At 36.5% G+C, this 20541-nt stretch overlaps 2 protein-coding genes across 2 annotated transcripts in view; both read right to left on the bottom strand.

The window, feature by feature from the left end:
* SCAP (SREBP cleavage activating protein) overlaps positions 1–20541 on the bottom strand; it is a 441101-nt gene that overhangs the window by 408088 nt on the left and 12472 nt on the right. The window lies entirely within an intron of this gene.
* On the bottom strand, positions 13289–13813 carry LOC145667868 (protein GVQW3-like). Its single transcript, XM_081735300.1, has one exon. It carries the CDS (start codon positions 13811–13813, stop codon positions 13289–13291), a length of 525 nt encoding a protein of 174 aa, XP_081591426.1.

Below are 20541 nucleotides of genomic sequence, written 5' to 3'. Positions count from 1 at the left end.
CTTCCCGTAAGACTTCATTAACGTTCCATACGTCGTTATTTGTTTAAAGACTTCATTAACGTTCCATACGTCGCTATTTGTTTTAAGAAACGTCTATATTAAGATTCTATCAAAAATCCTAAATAGTAACGTTGAACCTAAGAAGCCATAAAAGTTAAGGAAAACCTGTACATTTGGTGGAAATTGATGTAATGTTTTTTATTTCAGCATATTTTCATATCATAAATGCGACTATATCAAATATATCGAACTCATTTTCTCCTTTCATGATTAAACTACTCTAAATTGTATAGAGTTGGGGGCCGCGGTGGCTCAGTGGTAGAGCATTCACCTCTGGTGCTAGGGGTCCCGGGTTCGATCCCAGCCCCCGCAAAGTGAACTTTGTGGTGGACAAACACCGTGTGCGTGGGTTTTCTCGGGATTCTCCGTTTCCTCCCACTTCCTTCATTCCACCATTTCATTTATTACTCATCATCACCATCTCCTTTAGCCTAACCGGCATAACCGTGGGACGTAAAACTCAAAGATTTCATTTCATTTTGTCCTTTTAAGTTCGAAACTAGTAGACATAGGGCACAATTTTTTTCATGATTAACTTGAAGTCCATAATGTTCTACTCGGAAAGAGTTTGTTAATTTTGGTTGTCTTTATTCAACTAGTTATAGCCTCTGATATGTAATGCTTTAGAACATAATCCAGCTTTCCTTTATCTTTTATTTATGTGTCGGGAGTCTGAGTTGTTTATGTGAAACGGATTGAAGGAGTCTCAAGACATCTGCTGAAATTAAAAATACACAGTATCTTGAAAGGGTTCTTAAAAATTGATGGCGTATTGCAGACTTTACATTTAAAACTGGGGCTGTCTCCTAAAGATTCAACAAAGAGGGTTTATGTACGATTTCTATGTTTGGACAATCTAAGGCTTGAAGTCATACTAAGATTTGTTAATTTTTTTTTAAGTCTTGGTGTAAAACTAGTCCAAATTTAAAAGCCATTCACACCTTGGTGAAGAAAGGGCATAGACGCATAAGTATAGTAAAATAGCCCCAGATAAATCTTGAGAGGCAAGTGGGTGGCAATGTAGGTATCCCGAGGAGACATTAATCCCTCAAGTTTGAACTCTGATTCTGATTCTCAATCTGATTTGTTCGTGAGCGAATACGTAAAATCGGCAATGTGGTGTGAATCATTTCCCAAGATTGGCTTGATCGACGTTGATCAAACTTTGATGTACGTATAGGTGTACACGAGGACTTCGTCTGAAAAATGTAACAACTCACCCCCACCATCTTCCCCTTTCAAAACATTCGATTCAATATTATGATCTCTTTACCTATGAAGCTCTTCGAGAAAAATTATTTTTAAAAAATAGGTTTTAGATATCGCTTTAACCTAGAATAACCTATAATGTCCAAAATTGTACCGCTGGTGCGCCATGGTTAAAATTGCCTTCAAACCCGCACCGCACCTGAACGGGGTCAATTGGTTATTATTTTGCATATTTATAGTGAATGAATGAGAAAACACGCTCGACAGACCCTAAAATATTAAAAAGAGGTCACCTGTATGGTTAACAATTCTTAAAACTTCATAATAATTGAACTTTCGTAAAATACCCATTTTTTGGGTAGGTAAATACAAAAGGGGTAAATACCCGGGTAAATACCCATTTTTTATTTACCTACCCACTGGGTATTTACCCGACCCACATCTCTAGTCTCGACTCGTCTCGTACGCATCCCTACAAACAAGAGTAAGTGGAATGAAAAGCCTCACCCTAGTTCACTCAAATACTGGCTGCACCGTAGAATCATTTGAATAGTGTGAAATTGTCTCTTCTTTTTGAAGGTAAAACTACAGATCTGGATTTACAGGAAACGGCTTTGCACCGTCTTGTCTAAGACTATGTGATGCATATAACCTCAGAAGTGCATTTTGCAGCTTCACAGCCGTTCGCTTCTGTCACTGGTCCCCTCTCCGTCTCAAGGTGCTGCTGTCAATCAGGTTATAAACTGGTGCTTAGCAGTCAGAAAAAAAGAAAGGGGAAAAAAATAAAAGATGAATCCATGGCGGATCTAGAAATGATGAGTTGATGACGTCATTATCTAAGTTGGCGGCTCACTTTGTTGCTGTCATTTATGTAAAGGCTCCACAGAGACTTGGGACGCGCCGTCCCGTCCCAAACTCCAGTGCAAGTCTCTGTGAGGCGTGAAGTGAGCAAGCGAATGCGTTTCTTCTGAGTAGAGGCCAGGGCGGAACGCCAGCTGATTATGTTTTCTTTGCCTCTAAATCAAGTTGCCAGTCTATATTAGTTGATGGGTTTCTTTTCCACTCACAAAATAAACCCGGACCATTTTTCTATTTCTTACTTTTGAGGAGAATATGATAAAGAGTATAAATTGCAGGAGACGAGAAGATATATATTCACAAACACACGCTGTCCTCTCTTTTTATCTACGTTCGTCGTAAAAATCTACAGGAGACAACAAACATAATATGCATTTATATATTTTGTTAAAGTAACGTTTGCAGTGCAATATTCAATAATAATAATAATAATAATAATAATAATAATAATAATAATAATAATAATAATAATAATAATAATAATAATAATAATGTTTGGAAGAATAATCAATACACAAAATACCCTTAAGTACATTCAGGCGCGTAAACAGAAATTTTTGTTGGAGGGTCCAATCTTTGGGGGGGAGGGGGGGCGACTACAAGCCATTACGTCTATGTAGTATTGAACATGTATTATTCTGCACCCGAAAAGACGATAAGTAATTGTAAAATACTTTCACCTGTATTTTAAGAAAAAATGATAGAACTAGATTGTTTTTATAAGAGAAAGAATATTGCTACATTTTCATGCTACATCAATCACTTCTCTGTTAAGCAATTATAGTTTTTATTCATAAAATGTACAAATGTGTGTTGAGTTAGGAAGTGTTGTGGGAAGGGCGGACCCGGTGGACCTCCCCGTGGGTGTGTCCCTGAGTATATTCTTAAACTTGAATTACTTTGACTCAAAAATATGGCTACCTAAAGTCATAAGCAAGGTATGATTGTGTCTTATTATACATTTATCCTTTTCCAAGCCGTGGGAAGATATATTTCCAATAATATTGTTTACTTGGAGTTTGAATTAAGTTCTTGGGAACAAATCTGATTGTTTAACAGTGAAACAAACAAGAAAGAGAATAAAATATGTTAATTATATATAAATAGCATGGGCGTATCTGTTAGGGCTATTTGTGCCATTGTTACGACCATTGTGTCACCGTTAGGACACCACAATCAACAGTACATATAGTCTATTAATTAACATTTTATCTTTTACACGTAAATAAATACACAATATTTTCTGTCAGAATAAAAACTCCTGATTAATAGTTTTTAGCGGCATAAAAATTAATTGTTCTAGGTATTCTGGAGAACTATGCATGAGAATTTTAACTCATTTTATTCAATTCAATTTCATTTATCGACTAATATATATATATATATATATATATATATATATATATATATATATATATATATATATATATATATATATATATATATATATATATATATATATATCAACTTTGGACATTGTTTTAGTTAGACATAAATTATTTTTTTAAACAGTTGGATTCAATTGGATTGGACTGGATTTGAGTTTAGCGTCCCATTCAGCAGCAAGGTAATATGAGACGTGGACTTACAGCTTAACGTGGGATTCGAACCATATAAGCTTCCGACAGGAATCAAACCCGGGTTTCCCATGCCAGTTTAAAAGTCAATGATAGTTTTAGCTATATCTCGTTAATGTCATCTCTCTAGTGGTGTCACGTCAAAAGAGCGAGGAAGAAAGGCCCAAGTCAAAAGGGCACCGCGACAAAAGAGCTTCGGACATAAGATCCCGAATCAAAAGGGCCCTTTTGACGCGGGGACGTTGTGACTCAGGCCTTCCTGTCCTCGCCCTTTTGTCCGGGCCCTTCTGACGTGGAACTCTCTCTAGTATTATAATGAAGAGCTTGATGGTCTACTTCAGCATCAGTTTCATCCTAATACGTAGCGTGGTTCTCGTATAGCATCAATTTTTAGGTTTACAAACTAATTCGTTTTTCGTGATTTTCTCGAAAAGTTGCATGAGCTTTTACATTCACCCGTGTCACTATATTCAGCTTCATGCGATCTAGCGGTTGGTACTATATGCCTAATGTTTGGACATTGTTTTTTCGTTAAACGTTAATCATATTGTAGAAAAATGTCATTTTGATAATTTCAGTAAAATTTTTCTTCGGCTCTGACAAATACTGATAAAGGGAAAATTTAATCTTCCCAACTCTGTATTAGTACAGAGAGGATGCTGCTGGTGTTTGCCTTACGTCAGGGCTTCTGTATCTGTGTGTCTGTGTGTTTGTATGTAGTTGGTTTTACACCAAAATATATAATTTTGCATAATTTTGTTTCAACTGCCATTTTTTTAAGAAAGTAATTTTGATTATTTGATATTATGTATTTTGAACTAGGAAGATGTGCAAGAACGTGACAACTTCAGAGAAATAAAACTTTTGAGCCATGCAATGAAACAGAGAGAGTGATAAAAGCAAGATTGAGAGGAAAGAAATGGGATTAAAAAAGGATGGTGCAAGGAGGTTGGCATAATGTGTTCTTTGAGTTACAGCAATGTTCCGAAGCGTTGACTGCTCCCACTCTGGTTTTGAGGAAATTTTCCCACGGTGGAAGGAAATTTTATAAGAACAATATTCCTTCAGAAAGAAAGATAGAGAAATTTTTGTAAAATTTAATCAACGCCTGTAAAGAAAATTCACGCTTCTCTTTAATAATCTGTGGTAGTATGCGATCATTGGTCTCTTGGAAGTTGAAAGATGACAAACTAAGGGGGTGGGTTTAATATTATCTTTATAATGCCGATAAAAATAAAAATTCTACCCCCCCCCCGTTCGAACTTCTACCATAGGTTTTGTAGCTGCTCCATAACAAGGAAATTCATTTTCAAATATTATCCCTATTCTTCGATGTTTATTTTTTTTTAAATTTATTTCAAGAACATGAATTTTTGAAATGATCAAAAGATTGCGATATTGGTCAAGAATTTTAGGAATGATCCATAAAAATGCATCAAAAGATTGTGATCTTGGACAATAATTAGTTTTTGGGTCAGGAACCACAAAATTTTTGAATGGCCCTTAAATTGAGTTTTTTCTTTTTTTTTCTTTTTTTAGACTGTATAAGGACATTATACTGAGTTAAGTGATAGTTTGGATTTGGCTACACTATATGTAGTTCTCCAGACATAAGGCCTACTAGAAAATTTTTAATTGAAATATACTGGATTTTTTGATCCAAGAAAGAAAGAAAGAAAAGAAAAAGAAATAAGGTTTCCAATTCGACTTATGTGTGTGTGTGTGTGTGTATAGTGAACACGGTGACGCATCACTTCGACGTAGTAAGCCGATCAATTTTATAGGAAGTAAGTTTCGACCCACTTTACCTAACACTTTATCAGCTGTCAATCGCAAATAAAAACTTTGTCCGCCATTTTAGGCGATGTGGAAATCGCCTAAGGATCTTATCAAGTAGAAAACTCCATCTACAGAGAAGTATTGCTAGTAATTTCAAGTACCACAACTTCAAAAAGAATATACGTATTTCGAATGCATATATTTATTAAACTTTAAGACATACGAACATGAAATTTTACACACATATTTACGAACCTCTCAAGTTCAAATTAGAGATGTTCAATATGTCCTCCATCAGCAACACGAACAATATCACATCGATACTCAAATTCCTCCCATATTCGGGCAAGCATGTCCTGCGCCACTGATGTTATGGCAGTACGGATCCGGTTCTTCAACTTTTCCAGGTTCTGTGGGAGTGGTGGTACATAAACGTTGACTTTAACGAAACCCCACTGGAAGAAGTCAGCGGGTGTCAAATCCGGTAACCGTGGAGGCCAGCTGAGACATGCTAAGTCGCCAGCCCCTTCACGACCAATCCAACGGTTCGGTAGAGTTTCATTCAGATATTCACGCACTTGGTGACTCCAGTGAGGGGTACCCCCGTCTTGTTGAAAAATGAAGTTGTCTTCGTGCAACCTCGGAAACAACCAGTTTTGTAACATAGCGAGATACTGCTGACTGTTAACCGTGTTTTCAATAAAGAAGAATGGGCCGTAAACTGATGATCGGGTTATCATATAAAACACATTCACTTTGGGCGAATCTCGTACATGTTCAATGACTGCATTTGGGTTCTGTAGGCCCCAAATTCGAACATTTTATTTGTTTACGTGACTACTAACACGGAAAGTCGCTTCATCGCTGAACACGATGCGTTGTGCAAAAGTGTTATCATTGTCAATAGCATCCAGAATCTCGTTACAAAATTCCATATGTTTGCGTTTGTCATCAGGACGCAGAGCTTGTAACAGCTGTAACTTCTACGGCTTCATAACCAACCGACGTCTCAAAACAAGCCAAATTGTTGTTGTCGGCACTTGTAGCTCCTGACTGTCACGACGAGTTGATTTTGAAGGACTACGTTGGAAAGCAGTTTGAATTCGTGCAACATTTTCTTCAGGAACACGAGGGCGGCCAGGAATCTTTCCTTTACATACACATCCTGTATCCACAAACTGTCGATACCATCTGCGAATGTTCCACCCGCATTAGGAGGATCAATTTGATACCTCAACCTGAAACGTCTTTGCACTGTAATTATGGAATTGCACTTCGCAAACTCGAGAACACAAAATGATTTCTGCTGCGAAGTAGCCATTTTAAACATATGACGGTTACCAAGCAAAACAAAAGACAACTGGCATCTAGCGGCTATTAATATAAACTAGACTATGTATTCGTTTCTCCAATAGCCGAGCCGAGGCGCAGCGATCGATAGTTTGGACAAAATAATTCTTCGTAATACGTATATTCTTTTTGAAAGAGTGTGTATTTTCTAACTTTTCCCTTACTGCTAGGCATAACGGTAACTCTGGGCTGTTCAATTACAACTGAAGTTTCAGATTGTCAATTAATAAAAATATCAACTAAAACCCATTAGTATTCCATGCACACATTTATGTCAGTTATGAATCTAGCATTTACACTTTAAAGAAGTAACAATATCTTATCCTCATACACACAAAACGTATTCTAATCATTCATACTTACATCACATCAATGTACTGAAACAAATCCTCTTCTTAGTTTAGTAACCTCTCTCTCAATTCATTGATTCTATCATCGAGTCTCTTTTACCTGGCGACCGTCAACAGCTGCATGATTCTCTCTTTTTTGGCCTGTTCTATTTTCATCTGTTGAAAGAAAGGGAAAATATTCGGATTATACCTTGGAAAATGTTTGTTCCATTTATAATGGCATCCCTTGGCCTTGTTGGTTGTAATGCAGAGGTTGTTAGTACACTACATATTCAGGTATAGCTCTACACAATGCATTCGATAAATATAAACGTTTAGTGAAAGAAAAAAATGTACTTATAGGAGCAATAGTAATAAAAAATATCAAGAAAATGTCATAGTCCTTTATCTGCATACCGTCTGGATTGACATTGTTGGTTCTTCACTACCTCTAATCTTCATTTTATTAAACATGCCTCTGTTCTTAATCTCCCCAGGAGTTGGTTCATGCATGTATATTTTAGACTGAAAAACCACTTCAACTCCACACAGTGCAATTGTAGTTTTAAATCCTTGATCACATTTCCTGGAAATCGTTAGTTGTGTGTTAGATGAGTGTCAGTAGTATTTCAGGCACAGTAAAATAGGGTCATGTATTCAAATGGGCAACGTGCCGACACAGCAGCCAAGAACACTGCATTGGAATGGATTGCACTCGAACACTCTCAATGACCATTTTCTAAAACGGATGCGTTCTCAAAAGCAAGTGTATTGAACGCAAATAAACTTCACTTACTAAAACCTATTTTGGGAAATTGGCAGATGTCTTCACGTACTATTCGCCGAGGCAAAACATTCTTGACTTGTTTGCGTATTGAACACTCTCATCTCACGGTTTCCTATTCAATGCGTGGTGCTAGTCATCCGTATTATGAGGACTGTTTCGTCCCACTGAGTATTCGGCACACTCTGGTAGAATGTTCAGAATACTCAGAACCCATACAGCGTTTACCACTGCCTAAAAATCTTAGTCTTGTTATGGTGAATAATGCGGTACCGTATTCTCACTTTTATTCATAAGATTGGAATTGTTAACGTGCTCAGAGGTTTTCCTTGTTTGATTCCTCCTGTTGTGTGTTACTATTATTGGTATTTTTAGTTATTGTTTTGTTATTTATTTTATATTTTGTTATTTATCATTTTAATTTTTGTTTGTCAATAGACTACTTGTTAGGGAATACACTAGATGAAAAATATAGTTTGTTCTACTCGTACCTATCACTAGGGATGCGCACGAGACGAGTCGAGACAGGATTTTCCTGACAAAATTCGAGTCGAGACACGGCTCTTCCAATAGAAAAATATACATTTTTCGAGTCGAGACCCCACTTTCACAATACATTTTCGAGACGAGACAGCCACAAATCTTGTCTCGTGCGCATTCCTACCTATCACTGACGTATTTTAAGTGATATTTCAAGCACAAACAATTATTGGTTGAGAGGTTCAGCCTCAAACGCCTTCCCGCAGCCAACTCTTGTATGTAATACACCTTTTTCTATGAGCAATCAACATATAATTAATTTCATGCTTTGCATAAAATTATGTGCATCATTTCCATACTTCTTTACTTTTTTTCTGTAGTACTCTGTTGCGGTAGATTTCATTACGGACCACTGACTACTAAAGTTTTTCGCCGCAGTTACTTCTATATGTATTCCTAATAGAATGTTCGTACTGTTCTCTGTCGTTGATGCATTCTCGGAATTTCCGTGCGTCTCCGTGGATCGTTTCTCACGAGAAGATGCTGCAGGAGGTGAGAGCAGGATGAATGAGAATCCCTCAGAGAGCGTTTCTCTCTCTCCTTCTCTACCTCCCTCCTTGACGATATGTTTAACAACTCTTCAGTCAACACTGCGCAAGATTCAATCCAGAAAAAAAAAAAAAAAAAAAACTCAAGGGTGGGCTCACAGTGATGGTAGTAAGTCTTCCCAAAATATTACTTTTAGAAAGGATCAAAACCGCTCTTTTATAATATTAAATTTCACTCCAAACTCTTGATACAGAATACGGTTAATGGATGGTTAATTAAAAGAATAAAGTTAATAGACATTATAAATGATTTATTCATGTAAATTTGTAGAGACTTTGTGAGTGAGCGTAAAATAGATGGATACTTAGGAATAGATCTGGATAATGATAGTTACCATAGATGGACTTTGACAAGATGGAAACTGGCTCTTTCGAGACTCGAATATAATATGATGCATGAGTGACATATGATGCATGTGTGTTTAGTACGACGGTATGACTAATTGATGAATATATGACAAGTATATGGTCAGAGAAGGAATAATCGCAATTGTATACACATAACTACAACTAAGTGGTACAACAGGTTGGCTGATGTGTTCAGCATATCGGTTCCCATCGAATGTTTTTCTGTCTTCTAAGTCTGAATTTTATTATATTTTTGAGTTTTACGTCCCATGAGTCTGTTTTAAAACAGACTTACGAAAGAAATGTTTGACAAAAACAAAACACATAATACTAATGCCCTGTCAAAACAACATTTTGTATCGTCATCGAGGCTCAAGACTATTACGCCGAAAAAAATGTGTCAACTATTGGGTACATTGGTGAACTTTCCTTTATTATATATTACGTGAAATTGGTTAATTTGATCGTTGTGATCAAAGGCAAACTATTTATATGTATATACATACAGGTGGTTATCAAAATAACATCATAGTGGTTCGCGGTGGCGCAGTGCTATAGTGCTCACTTTTGGAGCGTGGGATCCCTGGTTCGATCCCAGTAAGTACCAAGTTGGGTTTGTTGTGAACAAGCACATGTGCGTGAGTTTTACCGGGCTTCTCCCGTTTTCCTCCTCCTTTATTCAGACATTTCATTTATTATCATCATCATCATAATCATCATCATCACAATCTCTCTTAGCCTCGATGCATAATCGTGAGATGTTAAACTAAATGTAATGCCATATTTGATGCAGTCACTCTTTGCTGTTGTGGTTTGCAATGAGCTCTATTGGCCATCATCATCTTAGGCACTGTTCGTCGCAACACATTTAATACATTGGCCACCTTACATATACTTGCACTAACCAGAAGTGTACCCAAAATTTGGCCTTCGACTTTCATTTTGAAACTTAGAAACTGATTTCCATTTTGCATCACCACCATCTGCTCATTTCAACTGATTGATTGATTGATTGATTACTGTTTGTTTAATGTGAATATCAGCAATATGACTATTTGTCCCTGTCACGGTAAAGCTAATGGTCAATATGTTGCATATTAAAAATTCAAAATAAAACTTCTAAAAAGCATTCTTCATATGAATTCTTAAAAGTGAGAGCGTTTAAAAAAAACTGTAGAAAAATTAAAATTAAAACAGAGGGCCTTCGATTCAGCCCACCCCCTACCTCGCGACTACGTAGACTGTAGTTCCGCTAGAACTTCATCGTGGATATATACTCGTCTTTGGCGCAGGAGTTCCAGGTTCGATTCCCGGTGGGGGTTGACGTAGTTCGGAATCCACGTTAAACTGTAGGTCCATTTCTCATTTAGTCTCGGTGCTGAAAGAAGAGCTAAATTCCAAAACAATCAACCAGTAGTTTTGCTATATAAAAACCTTTGCTATCACTGTACTTTCAATCATATTCTCCAGAATTTAATTTCTTTTACAGTACTCCAACCAGTTCACCTTCGTTACTACCTCGTATAATTATCTTTAACCATTAACTGTGCTGGTAAAAAAAAAATACGTACGTCTGCTGGTGGGGTATCTGAAAACCTCACATTAAAATTACACTATAAATCTTGTAATAATAGTTATATTGCGCGTAATAATTGCAGATATGGCTATATACACATAGTCAGGACAAACGCAGAAATGATGTTCCTTGGGGATACTATCATTGGAATTACATTGAACAACAAATGTATCTGCCTTCAACGAGAAAATGTACGTTGGTGATGAGAGGCCGTGGGGTATTTAAACACCCCATCAGCACAGTTAAGGGTTAACATTATTATTATTATTATTATTATTATTATTATTATTATTATTATTATTATTATTATTAATAATAATAATAATAATAATATTATTATTATTATTTTAGAATCCTAGTTTTTAACATACTTGCTCCTCAAAATTGAATGTAGTATGTAGCTAGAAAAATCTTTTGTCTTCACGAATTCTGTCGAGGAATTTGAAGTTTAAAATATATAAAACATTAATCATGCCTGTTGTCCTGTAGCTATGGTTGGAAAAGATGGTCGCTCACTCTGAAGGAAGAAAGTAGACTGAAAGTATTATATTTAAGAACAAGATCCTGAAACGAATATTCAGACCCAAGAGGAACGGGAATGGGGAATGATGGAAACTTCATAACGAGGAAGTGCATAATTTATACGGTTTACCAAACATTATTAGGGTCATCAAATCTAGGAGATTCAAGTGAACTGGTCATGTAACCAGAATGAAAGAAAGTACGAACGCTCTCAAAGTTTTAACTAGAAATCCAATCGGAAAATGACCACTCGGAAGACCTTGGCGCAGATGGGAGGACAATATTAAGGTGAATCTCGCAGAAATATGAATACAAAATAGAAACTAGATACAGTTGGCTAAGGGTAGAAGTCAATGGAAGGCTTTTATGAAAGTGGCATTGAGCCTCCGGGTTCCATAGTCCATAGAGTTAGTTAGTTAGAGACTAAAATACATTTATATGCTGTTTGTCCTGAAGATAAGATGTAATGTGATTATAGGTGGCTACGTTTTCAAGAATTGAAAGGAACGAATGAGTAATTGTCGTGTCTAACATCTCTCGTCATGCCCGGCCTCTATATTTACTTTTATCTTGATTAAAATAGTCACTGACTCTTCAAGCCCAAATCTTTGTTATAGTAAACAAAACAATAAACATGTCCTTATTAAAAGTTATCTTCTCTTAAGTTGACGAAAGTAGAATTAAATGAATGCCATGTGATGTGTGTGAACCTTTCAACAACGGTAAGGATGTTACAGACTACACAACATACGTGATACAAAGATTAATGAATAGGGAGCACAGATGAATGCTGGAGTTGCTACCAACAAACGGAAAGGAACACACAGAATATATGATAAAGGAGGTGAAGACAAACAAAAGAACACAGAGACAACACAGAAGTTAAATGGCTACAATATAGAAGAGCAACAACTTCGATTGACTTCAGTGGGAAACAAACTCGCTCTCGGAAGTTCATTTGCAGTCGTGAACTATCTTGTCTTGGACTTCATTAATATCTGTTGAAATGTGTTAGCTTTATCCTTTTCTAAAGTCATCTCTCGTATTTTAAGTGAGATTACTGAGATAATATGAACAACGAAAGACCACGAAAAAAAAAACCTATAGAAAAAATTGCTTCTATACAATGAAAATCTTGTTATAATTTCTGAATTCTGTTCAATTCGCTTGCAGTCGTAGCCAACTTTGTCATTAAAATTTTTCTTTACGTTACAATGCATATATTAGTGCCAATCAAATTAAAATTAACAATAGTTAATACTAGTAGAATACCCGTTCTTCGCACGGGGAGAATAATTTCATTTTGGACATAAAGAGCTGAATTTGGATTTAAACTGAATCGAAAGTGTCACTGTTCATCTCAGCGATTCCGAAAACCATGGATTCGACACTAATATCGGTTATTTTCGATCATTTTTATGTACATATCTCCCCTACCCTCAAAGTGAAATATTACAAACCATCCCAGGCTAGAACCTGATCTATGTTGAAAATTTGATTGAAATTGGTCGAGTGTTTCAAGAGTTATGAAGTCACAAACATAATCATTTTCATATATATATATATATATATATATATATATATATATATATATATATATATATATATATATATATATATATATATATATATATATATATATATATATATATATACGAGTGGGGACCCAAAAAAAACGGGAAATTTGTCGTAACTTCTTTATTTCTCAATATTTTTACACCAAATTTTCATCACCTTCAAAGTATTGTCCTTGGACCGCAACGCATTTCTGCAAACGATCCTTCCATTGTTCAAAACAGTTTTGAAAATCACTTATCGGGATCTTCTTTATGACCTCCAGCGATTTTTGTTTTACCTCCTCCATAGTGGCAAAACCTCCTCCACTGGCTTGATTGCTGCTTTGATTCGGGGTCATAGCCATAGCACCACGATTCATCATCAGTAATCACCTTGGCAAAAAAATCAGGGTCCTCTTTGAGCTGATTTTGAAGTTCAACACATGCCTCAAGTCGACGCTCCTTTTGCTCGTCTGTGAGAAGGCGAGGGACAAATTTGGCTGCAACCCTTTTCATGTGCAAATCCTCTGATAAAATCCTCTGAATTGAACTCCACGATATTTCAGACATCTCACAGAGTTGATTAATGGTTCGGCGGCGGTCTTCACGAACGAGGGCATTGATTTTTTCGACGTTTTCGTCAGTTCTTGCCGTTGAGGGGCGGCGTTCTGAACGGGGTTGGTCTTCAATTGACAGTTCTCCATTTTTAAAACGTGCAAACCACTCGTATACTTTGGTTTTACTTAGGGCAGCATCCCCATAAGCAGTCTTCAGCATTATAGTAGTTTCCGCGGCCGATTTCCCCAACAGGAAACCAAATTTCACAGCCGCCTCGATAATCTGCCATCACGTTTTCGCCGAACTGGAAAAAGTTGGTTTACTAAACAAACTCTCAAGAGCGAACGGATGCACTCACAGCGACACAACTTCGCACACTGACGCAGGTGACGTGATCGCAACGGACAATTGGTACAAGAATGGGTTCCCCCACTCTCCCTCCCCACTGCAGCACAATTCCCGTTTTTTTGGGTCCCCCTCGTATATATATATATATATATATATATATATATATATATATATATATATATATATATATATATATATATATATATATATATATAATTTCAACAGATATGCAAAACAGAACTCATTCGAAGAATATATGAAGTAGGCACAATAATATTTGCCATAAAATCGTCGACAGCGTCACAAACTATCGTATCTCAGTTTTCTAAACTTTTCAGGAGAGCGATTTTAGGTTTTCACACAACTTTGAACAGCCATAACTCAAAATCTATTTTACCGAAAGGAGAGAAAATTTACCAAGTTATAACTTAAGTCATAAGAAATCAGTGTAGAAAGTTTAATGGAATTTGCTTGTAAAAGCTTGTGGAAAATTTGACGGGAAAGAGATACGACAGTTTGTGACGATGGTAATCCTCTCTTGTATGAAAGATACGACGCATATTTTTTATTCTGAGAACTACATTAATAGATGAACAATCGGAATATATTGCACTTTTATTGAAAAACTTCGTGTTTATTACACAAAATAATTTAACAAATGCTTCCTGAGATTCTTAAGGGTAAAACGAAATTCCTGAGAACACACAAGAAACACAATATTAAGAGCATACTAACCATAACATAAAATAATGCTATCAAGTTGCCATTGCCAGAATATAAAATCTTGCAAAGTAATTTGCAAATTGCATGCTTTGATATTGCACTTGAGAAGGATGGCTAATGTGGTAAGTTTCTGTAAAATTGAACATGCTCAGGGTCTCGAATGATTGGAGTTGGGCCCGGACACAATGATAACGAGTCCTCGTAGGCGTGGGAGACCCGGGTTCGATTCCCGGCGGGAGCTCATGTGGTTCGGATTGCACGTTAATCAGTAGGTCAACGTCTCATATAGCCTCGCTGCTGAAAGGAGCGTTAAAAATCAATCAATCAATCAAAACGAGTTCTCGTACTTCTCTGGAGCGATAATTTTTGACAAGTCTGCAAAGTAGGAACTTCTATCTGGTGGATACAATCTGCGTTCTTTTCAGAGAAATAGTTATGTAACTGTCCTCAAAATGACTTGTCTTAAACTGAATGCAGTTTGGATAGCCTTTGTTCACTTTCGCTTCGCGCATTTCCGTCCAATTGATTGGATCTCCATTTTCGTCACGTCTAACTGACAGAATACAGACATTGGGACAGAGATCTAGTCTCATACATCGATTCTGTCAACACAATGAACGGTATATGGGTTCTTTTTCCTTGGCAGTTTAACTATCGGTTCAAGTTGCGAGGGTACAAATTTACTGCCACAGTGCTTAATAGATGTGAGCACTGTGGACTGAATCTCCCTAATTTTATCCATACCTAGATTCAAAGAATCGGAGAGAAATTTCTCTGATGTTCTTACGGGTTTGCACCGCATACCCCATCATAGCAACCAACCTGAACTCCTACTAGGTCCATCCTGCATTTCTCTAACTCATTCGTTACGGATTTTAACGCGCCTCCCTATAAAGAATTCTAATATCCCATGTTCCAAATCTCATGTCCATTTTCTTTTGCTGATGTGCCAAGTTATCAGTCTTGGTCCGAGGCTTCTGTGATTGTTTCTGAAAAGTATCCTTTTTTTCTATTACAGGATGAGTTTGTTAGCCTCACCCAAACCCCCAAGCTAAAGGGTCACTACTTGTCTGCCCGCGACTGCTTATTCAGTATCTTCGCAGCTAACCTCTATATCTAAAGGCCTTCTCCTCGATCCGCAACCTGGGGCCGCGGTGGCTCAGTGGTAGAGCGTTTACCTCTGGTTCATGGGGTCGCGGGTTCCAACCCTGATCCCGCCAAGTGAACTTTGTGATGGACGAACAGCGTGTGCGTGGGTTTCCTCGGGGTTCTCCCGTTTCCTCCCACTTTCTTCATTCCATTATTTCATTCATTTCATTCACGGTCTCCTTTAGCCTAACCGGCATAACCGTGGGACGTAAAACTCAAAAATGTCATATCATGTCGATCCGCAACCTGAGGACGCCCCATGCCATGTAAATATATATGTATACAGCCCCGCATTAATCAAGTATAACATTCTAGCTTATAAGTTTATTTGCTTCGGCTGTTCCGAGCTTAAGATATAAGTAAAAATACATTAGGAACAAATGATAAAGAAACTAAGTGGATAACAATAAGAAATGATATAAAAAGCAATGAGTTTATCAGTACGGGACTGTATACCTACTTTTGGGCCACTTTGTATATATAAACCAATTGCTTTGAATATAGGCGTATCTGTCCAGTTGCGAAAGATCTGTTGCTCACAAACTGTCGTAACTCAAGATACGACTGTTTGTGAAAATGGTTTATATGCTTCATCTTAAGATACGACACAGTGACGTCATCACCACCGTCAAAACAACGCACATTACAGATATGTCGTTTTGGGAAATTGTAGAAGTCAGTGTATGCAACCACATAGTAAAATATCTCAATTTTCGATTTTTTTGAGATACGACACTTTGTGACGCTGTCGACGAAATGATCATCATATATTTCTCGCAACCAAAACTATTTACATATATACTCACACTCTTTATGTGCACACTCTATTACAAAAGCTTGAAAAATCTTGCTTGCAAGTACTAGTCAGACCATTTTGCAGTCGCAGTGTTTGTACTCGCCAAAGTAAAAAAAAAAAAAAAAAAAAAAAAAAAAAACTCGCCACTGGCAGCCCTATCTATTACGTATGTCCTTCAAATTTTAATGTTGTACTTTACATTGATTTGATTGATTCATTTGTATTTAGTTCTTCGTCAACAGTGAGGTTGTATAGGACAAAATCTACAATTTAAAGAGAGGCGGTTCCATGTCTTTTCTCGGAATTTTCTAGTTTACTCCCACATTCTCATTCCAATAATTCTTTCATAATTATTCACTTCCTTTATTCATACGTTTCTTTAAGATTGAAAGATTTTAGAACTTAACCACTGCACCGTACATATGCTCTCCCGCTGGAAATCGAACTGAAATCTCGTGCATCCGAAAGGCATGTTATGTCGCCACTAGACAGGGAAGAAAAGCTGATGTTATTATTTTCGAAGTTCGTTTTAATGTTATTTTCGAAGAAAGAATGGTGCTAATTTTTGATTTCCAATATTTTAAATGTGGCTCAGAGGTAGAACGTTGACCTCTGGTGCGTGGAGTTCCTGATTCGATCGCAACTCGCACCAAGTGAGTTTTGTGGTCGACAGACACCATGTGGGTGGGTTTTCTCGAGGTTCTTCCATTTCCTCCACTTCTCCATTCTCCACCACTTCGTTCATTATCAGCGTCATAGTCTATTTCATCCTTAGTGCGTAATCGTGAGACATTAAAAATATTCTTAATAATTTTTGTGTGAACTTTCAGTTATATTTCATGAAATTTACGTACGAATAAGTCTCTCATAACCGTTCCTGTTTAGTTTTTTTTTTTTTTTTTTTTGTTGCAAGAAATAACAAGATGTTGCAAAAATAAATTAGATTGTAATTATTTCCTTAGATTTTTTAAAGGAATAGGATTAGGATTTCTGAGCTTTCGGCCTCTATGGTCACTTAGCCCGTCACGTTTTTGAGGGATGTCGTCCGTCGGCGAGCACACTATCCACGGAAAGGGAAGGAAGAAAGCGGCCTGACACCTATAAATTAGTACCAACCGGCATTTGCCTGGTATGAATGAGGAAATCCCCATTCATGATGGCTGAACTGAAAAAGCTTTTTACACTGTTTCGACCGAGTGTCCTTATCAGGAATCGAACCCGGGACCGCTTGCACCGAAGGCGAGAGCGTTTGTGACTACGCGCGGGGTCACTAAAAATCTTTGATTGCTGTAAGATCTGAGGTAGTCTTATAAGAGACCACAATAGTTGTGACAAGTGTATATGTTATAAAATCTTTGCAACACTGCAAAGCAAAAGTTTCGTCGTAAAGTCCGTACATAACATACAGATACCATTGGCCAGAGGTCCTGTCGTATATAACAAGGTTTACCGTTCGTTCATGTCCTTTCTACATGGAATTAAATATTCTCAATAGCCGAATTCAAACACTCGTGACGTTAAGTGGACCGAAACCAACGATCCAGCCAATTTCAAAGAGTACAAGAAAGAGAGGACCTTTCATCAAGAACTCCTTCGCCTCCCATCCACGAGAGAGGTTCTTGTGAAAATGATTCTTGTGACGGGAGCAACTGTTGGTATCAGTTTTCCAACAACAAAATTCACGTAGGATGTACAGAAGAAGTAGTTTATCCTCTTTGCCACTCCACACCCCGGTAGCTGAAGATAGATGGTCTGGCAGTGGCACAGCCAACGATGCCATCGTCCACCGAAGTCTTGTGGACAGTTTGACAGACGTGGCGCGTGTTTCTGTCTCTGTGAGTGTGGAGTGTCATACAGCACCTGCTTCCCTGTTGAGAGAAAGAAAGAGACATTTCTTCCTGTTTCAACCAACAACCACCAAGCATCTTGATACCCACGGTAAAATCACACTGTTCTCAAACATTACTATCTTCAGCTAGGAATTGTATTCGAGTTTGTAAGAGCTCAGTGGAGGTGTCAGTAATGATATTTCTGTCACGAAGTAAGTTGGAAATAAGGTAACATAAAGGGTAAGATGAATAATTGGGATGCTATTACGCTTGTGCAGGTTTACCATTAAGTTCGCGACATTTATAATCAAATTGAATATGTAATTTTCGAAGTTCTACAGTACTCTTAGCGTAAAACAGAAATAAAATTATCCAAATATGAGGTATATACCATTTGATATAACTTACTAATCTGAACAAAATGTAAATCTTCACTCACAGTTTTTGAAAAAATCCAGAAAGCTAATTAAGGCCTATTTATAAATCTAAAAATGGATGCTTTATGTTTGATAACCATGCAACCTATTAAGATGAAATTGAGAGCTTCCTCTTGGCTATATGTTAGCGTACCCGTCTTTGGCCAGGAGATCCGGGTTCGATTCACAGTGGAAGCTCATATGGGAGCTTGAATCCCACATTAAACTGTAAGTAGAAGTCTCAAATAGTCTCGCTGCTGACTGGGACGGTAAACTCTAATCAACAATAATAATAATAATAATAATAATAATAATAATAATAATAATAATAATAATAATAATAATAATAATAATAATAAAAAAAAAAGAAAAAGAAAGAAAGAAAAGATGAAACTGGAACTAAAGTATATCCTCATTGAGCTTTCATTATGGCACTAGCAAGACGACAGTACGATCAGAGAGTACTAAAAGAACGAAAAACAAATGAAACGGAAATCGATTTATTTTTACCACGAAAGAGAAAAGAAAAGAAAAGATGACCATGATTGCTTTTATAATAACCTCTCAGCTTCTAATGACGAACTACTGAAAGATAAATATTATAACTGAGCCAGACCTAAGAGTGGAAAAGCGGAATGTTGGAAGATAATAGGGGACAGTGGTTTTATCGATATATAAAATATTTATTTCTTCTATTTTTATTTTTATTTATTTTATTTTCCGCCGTAAGAACTCTGCGTTCATGGCTTCGTCAAGAGAGACATTCTTACAATTAATAAGAAATGCAAACATGCAAAGAATAGTATGCAAACATTATACTTATAATAATAATACAAAATTATATATATATATATATATATATATATATATATATATATATATATATATATATATATATATATATATATATATAGAGAGAGAGAGAGAGAGAGAGAGAGAGAGAGAGAGAGAGATAATACAATATTATAATAATACAAAATATACAAGAAAAAATAAAACCAAACAAAAAGTGTATTTCTTTTAAAATATATAAATTGTACCTTGTTTTATATATTTCAACATTCAAGTAAATATTTACATCATAGAGAAAGATCAGATCTGAAGATATTAATCTAAACCAGTGTCTTTTTTAAACTGCAAGTTTGGCATTTGTTTGACACAATATGGCAGTTTATTATAAAGTTTTATTCTATGTGGAGTAACGAATTTTGAGTTTTTGTTAGACAGAAATTTTGTGTATGAACATCATTGGTTGTTCTAGTATTGTATTGGTGTAGGTCCAAATTGAGTTGGAAGTTTCTTTTATTCATATGTATGAAAGTTGTTGTTTCTAGAATGTATATACACGGCAATGATAATATTTTCAGTTTTTGAAACAGTGGTCTATTTGGTGTATGAAACGGAACTGATAACATTATTCGTAACACTTTCTTTTGCATTGTAAATACTTCTATCACATGACAGGTATTATCCTAGAAAATGATTCTGTATGATAGAATTGACTGATTCTGTATGATAGAATTCGATTTGACTCAAGTCGAAATAAGTTGTTTTCAATGTTTCCGTAGTTAAAACCTTATTAAGTTTATGTATAAGATAGACTCTTGCGCTTAGTTTCCTCAACAGATCATTCACATGTTCAACCCAGGTTAATTTGGAGTCTATTTTTAATCCTACAAGTGTCAG

The sequence above is a fragment of the Thermobia domestica genome, chromosome 13 (assembly GCF_964235325.1).
Source record: "Thermobia domestica chromosome 13, izTheDome1.hap1.1, whole genome shotgun sequence".
Taxonomy (NCBI): domain Eukaryota; kingdom Metazoa; phylum Arthropoda; class Insecta; order Zygentoma; family Lepismatidae; genus Thermobia; species Thermobia domestica.
Note: the sequence above shows the minus strand (reverse complement) of the source record. Positions and strands in the feature narration are given on the sequence as shown.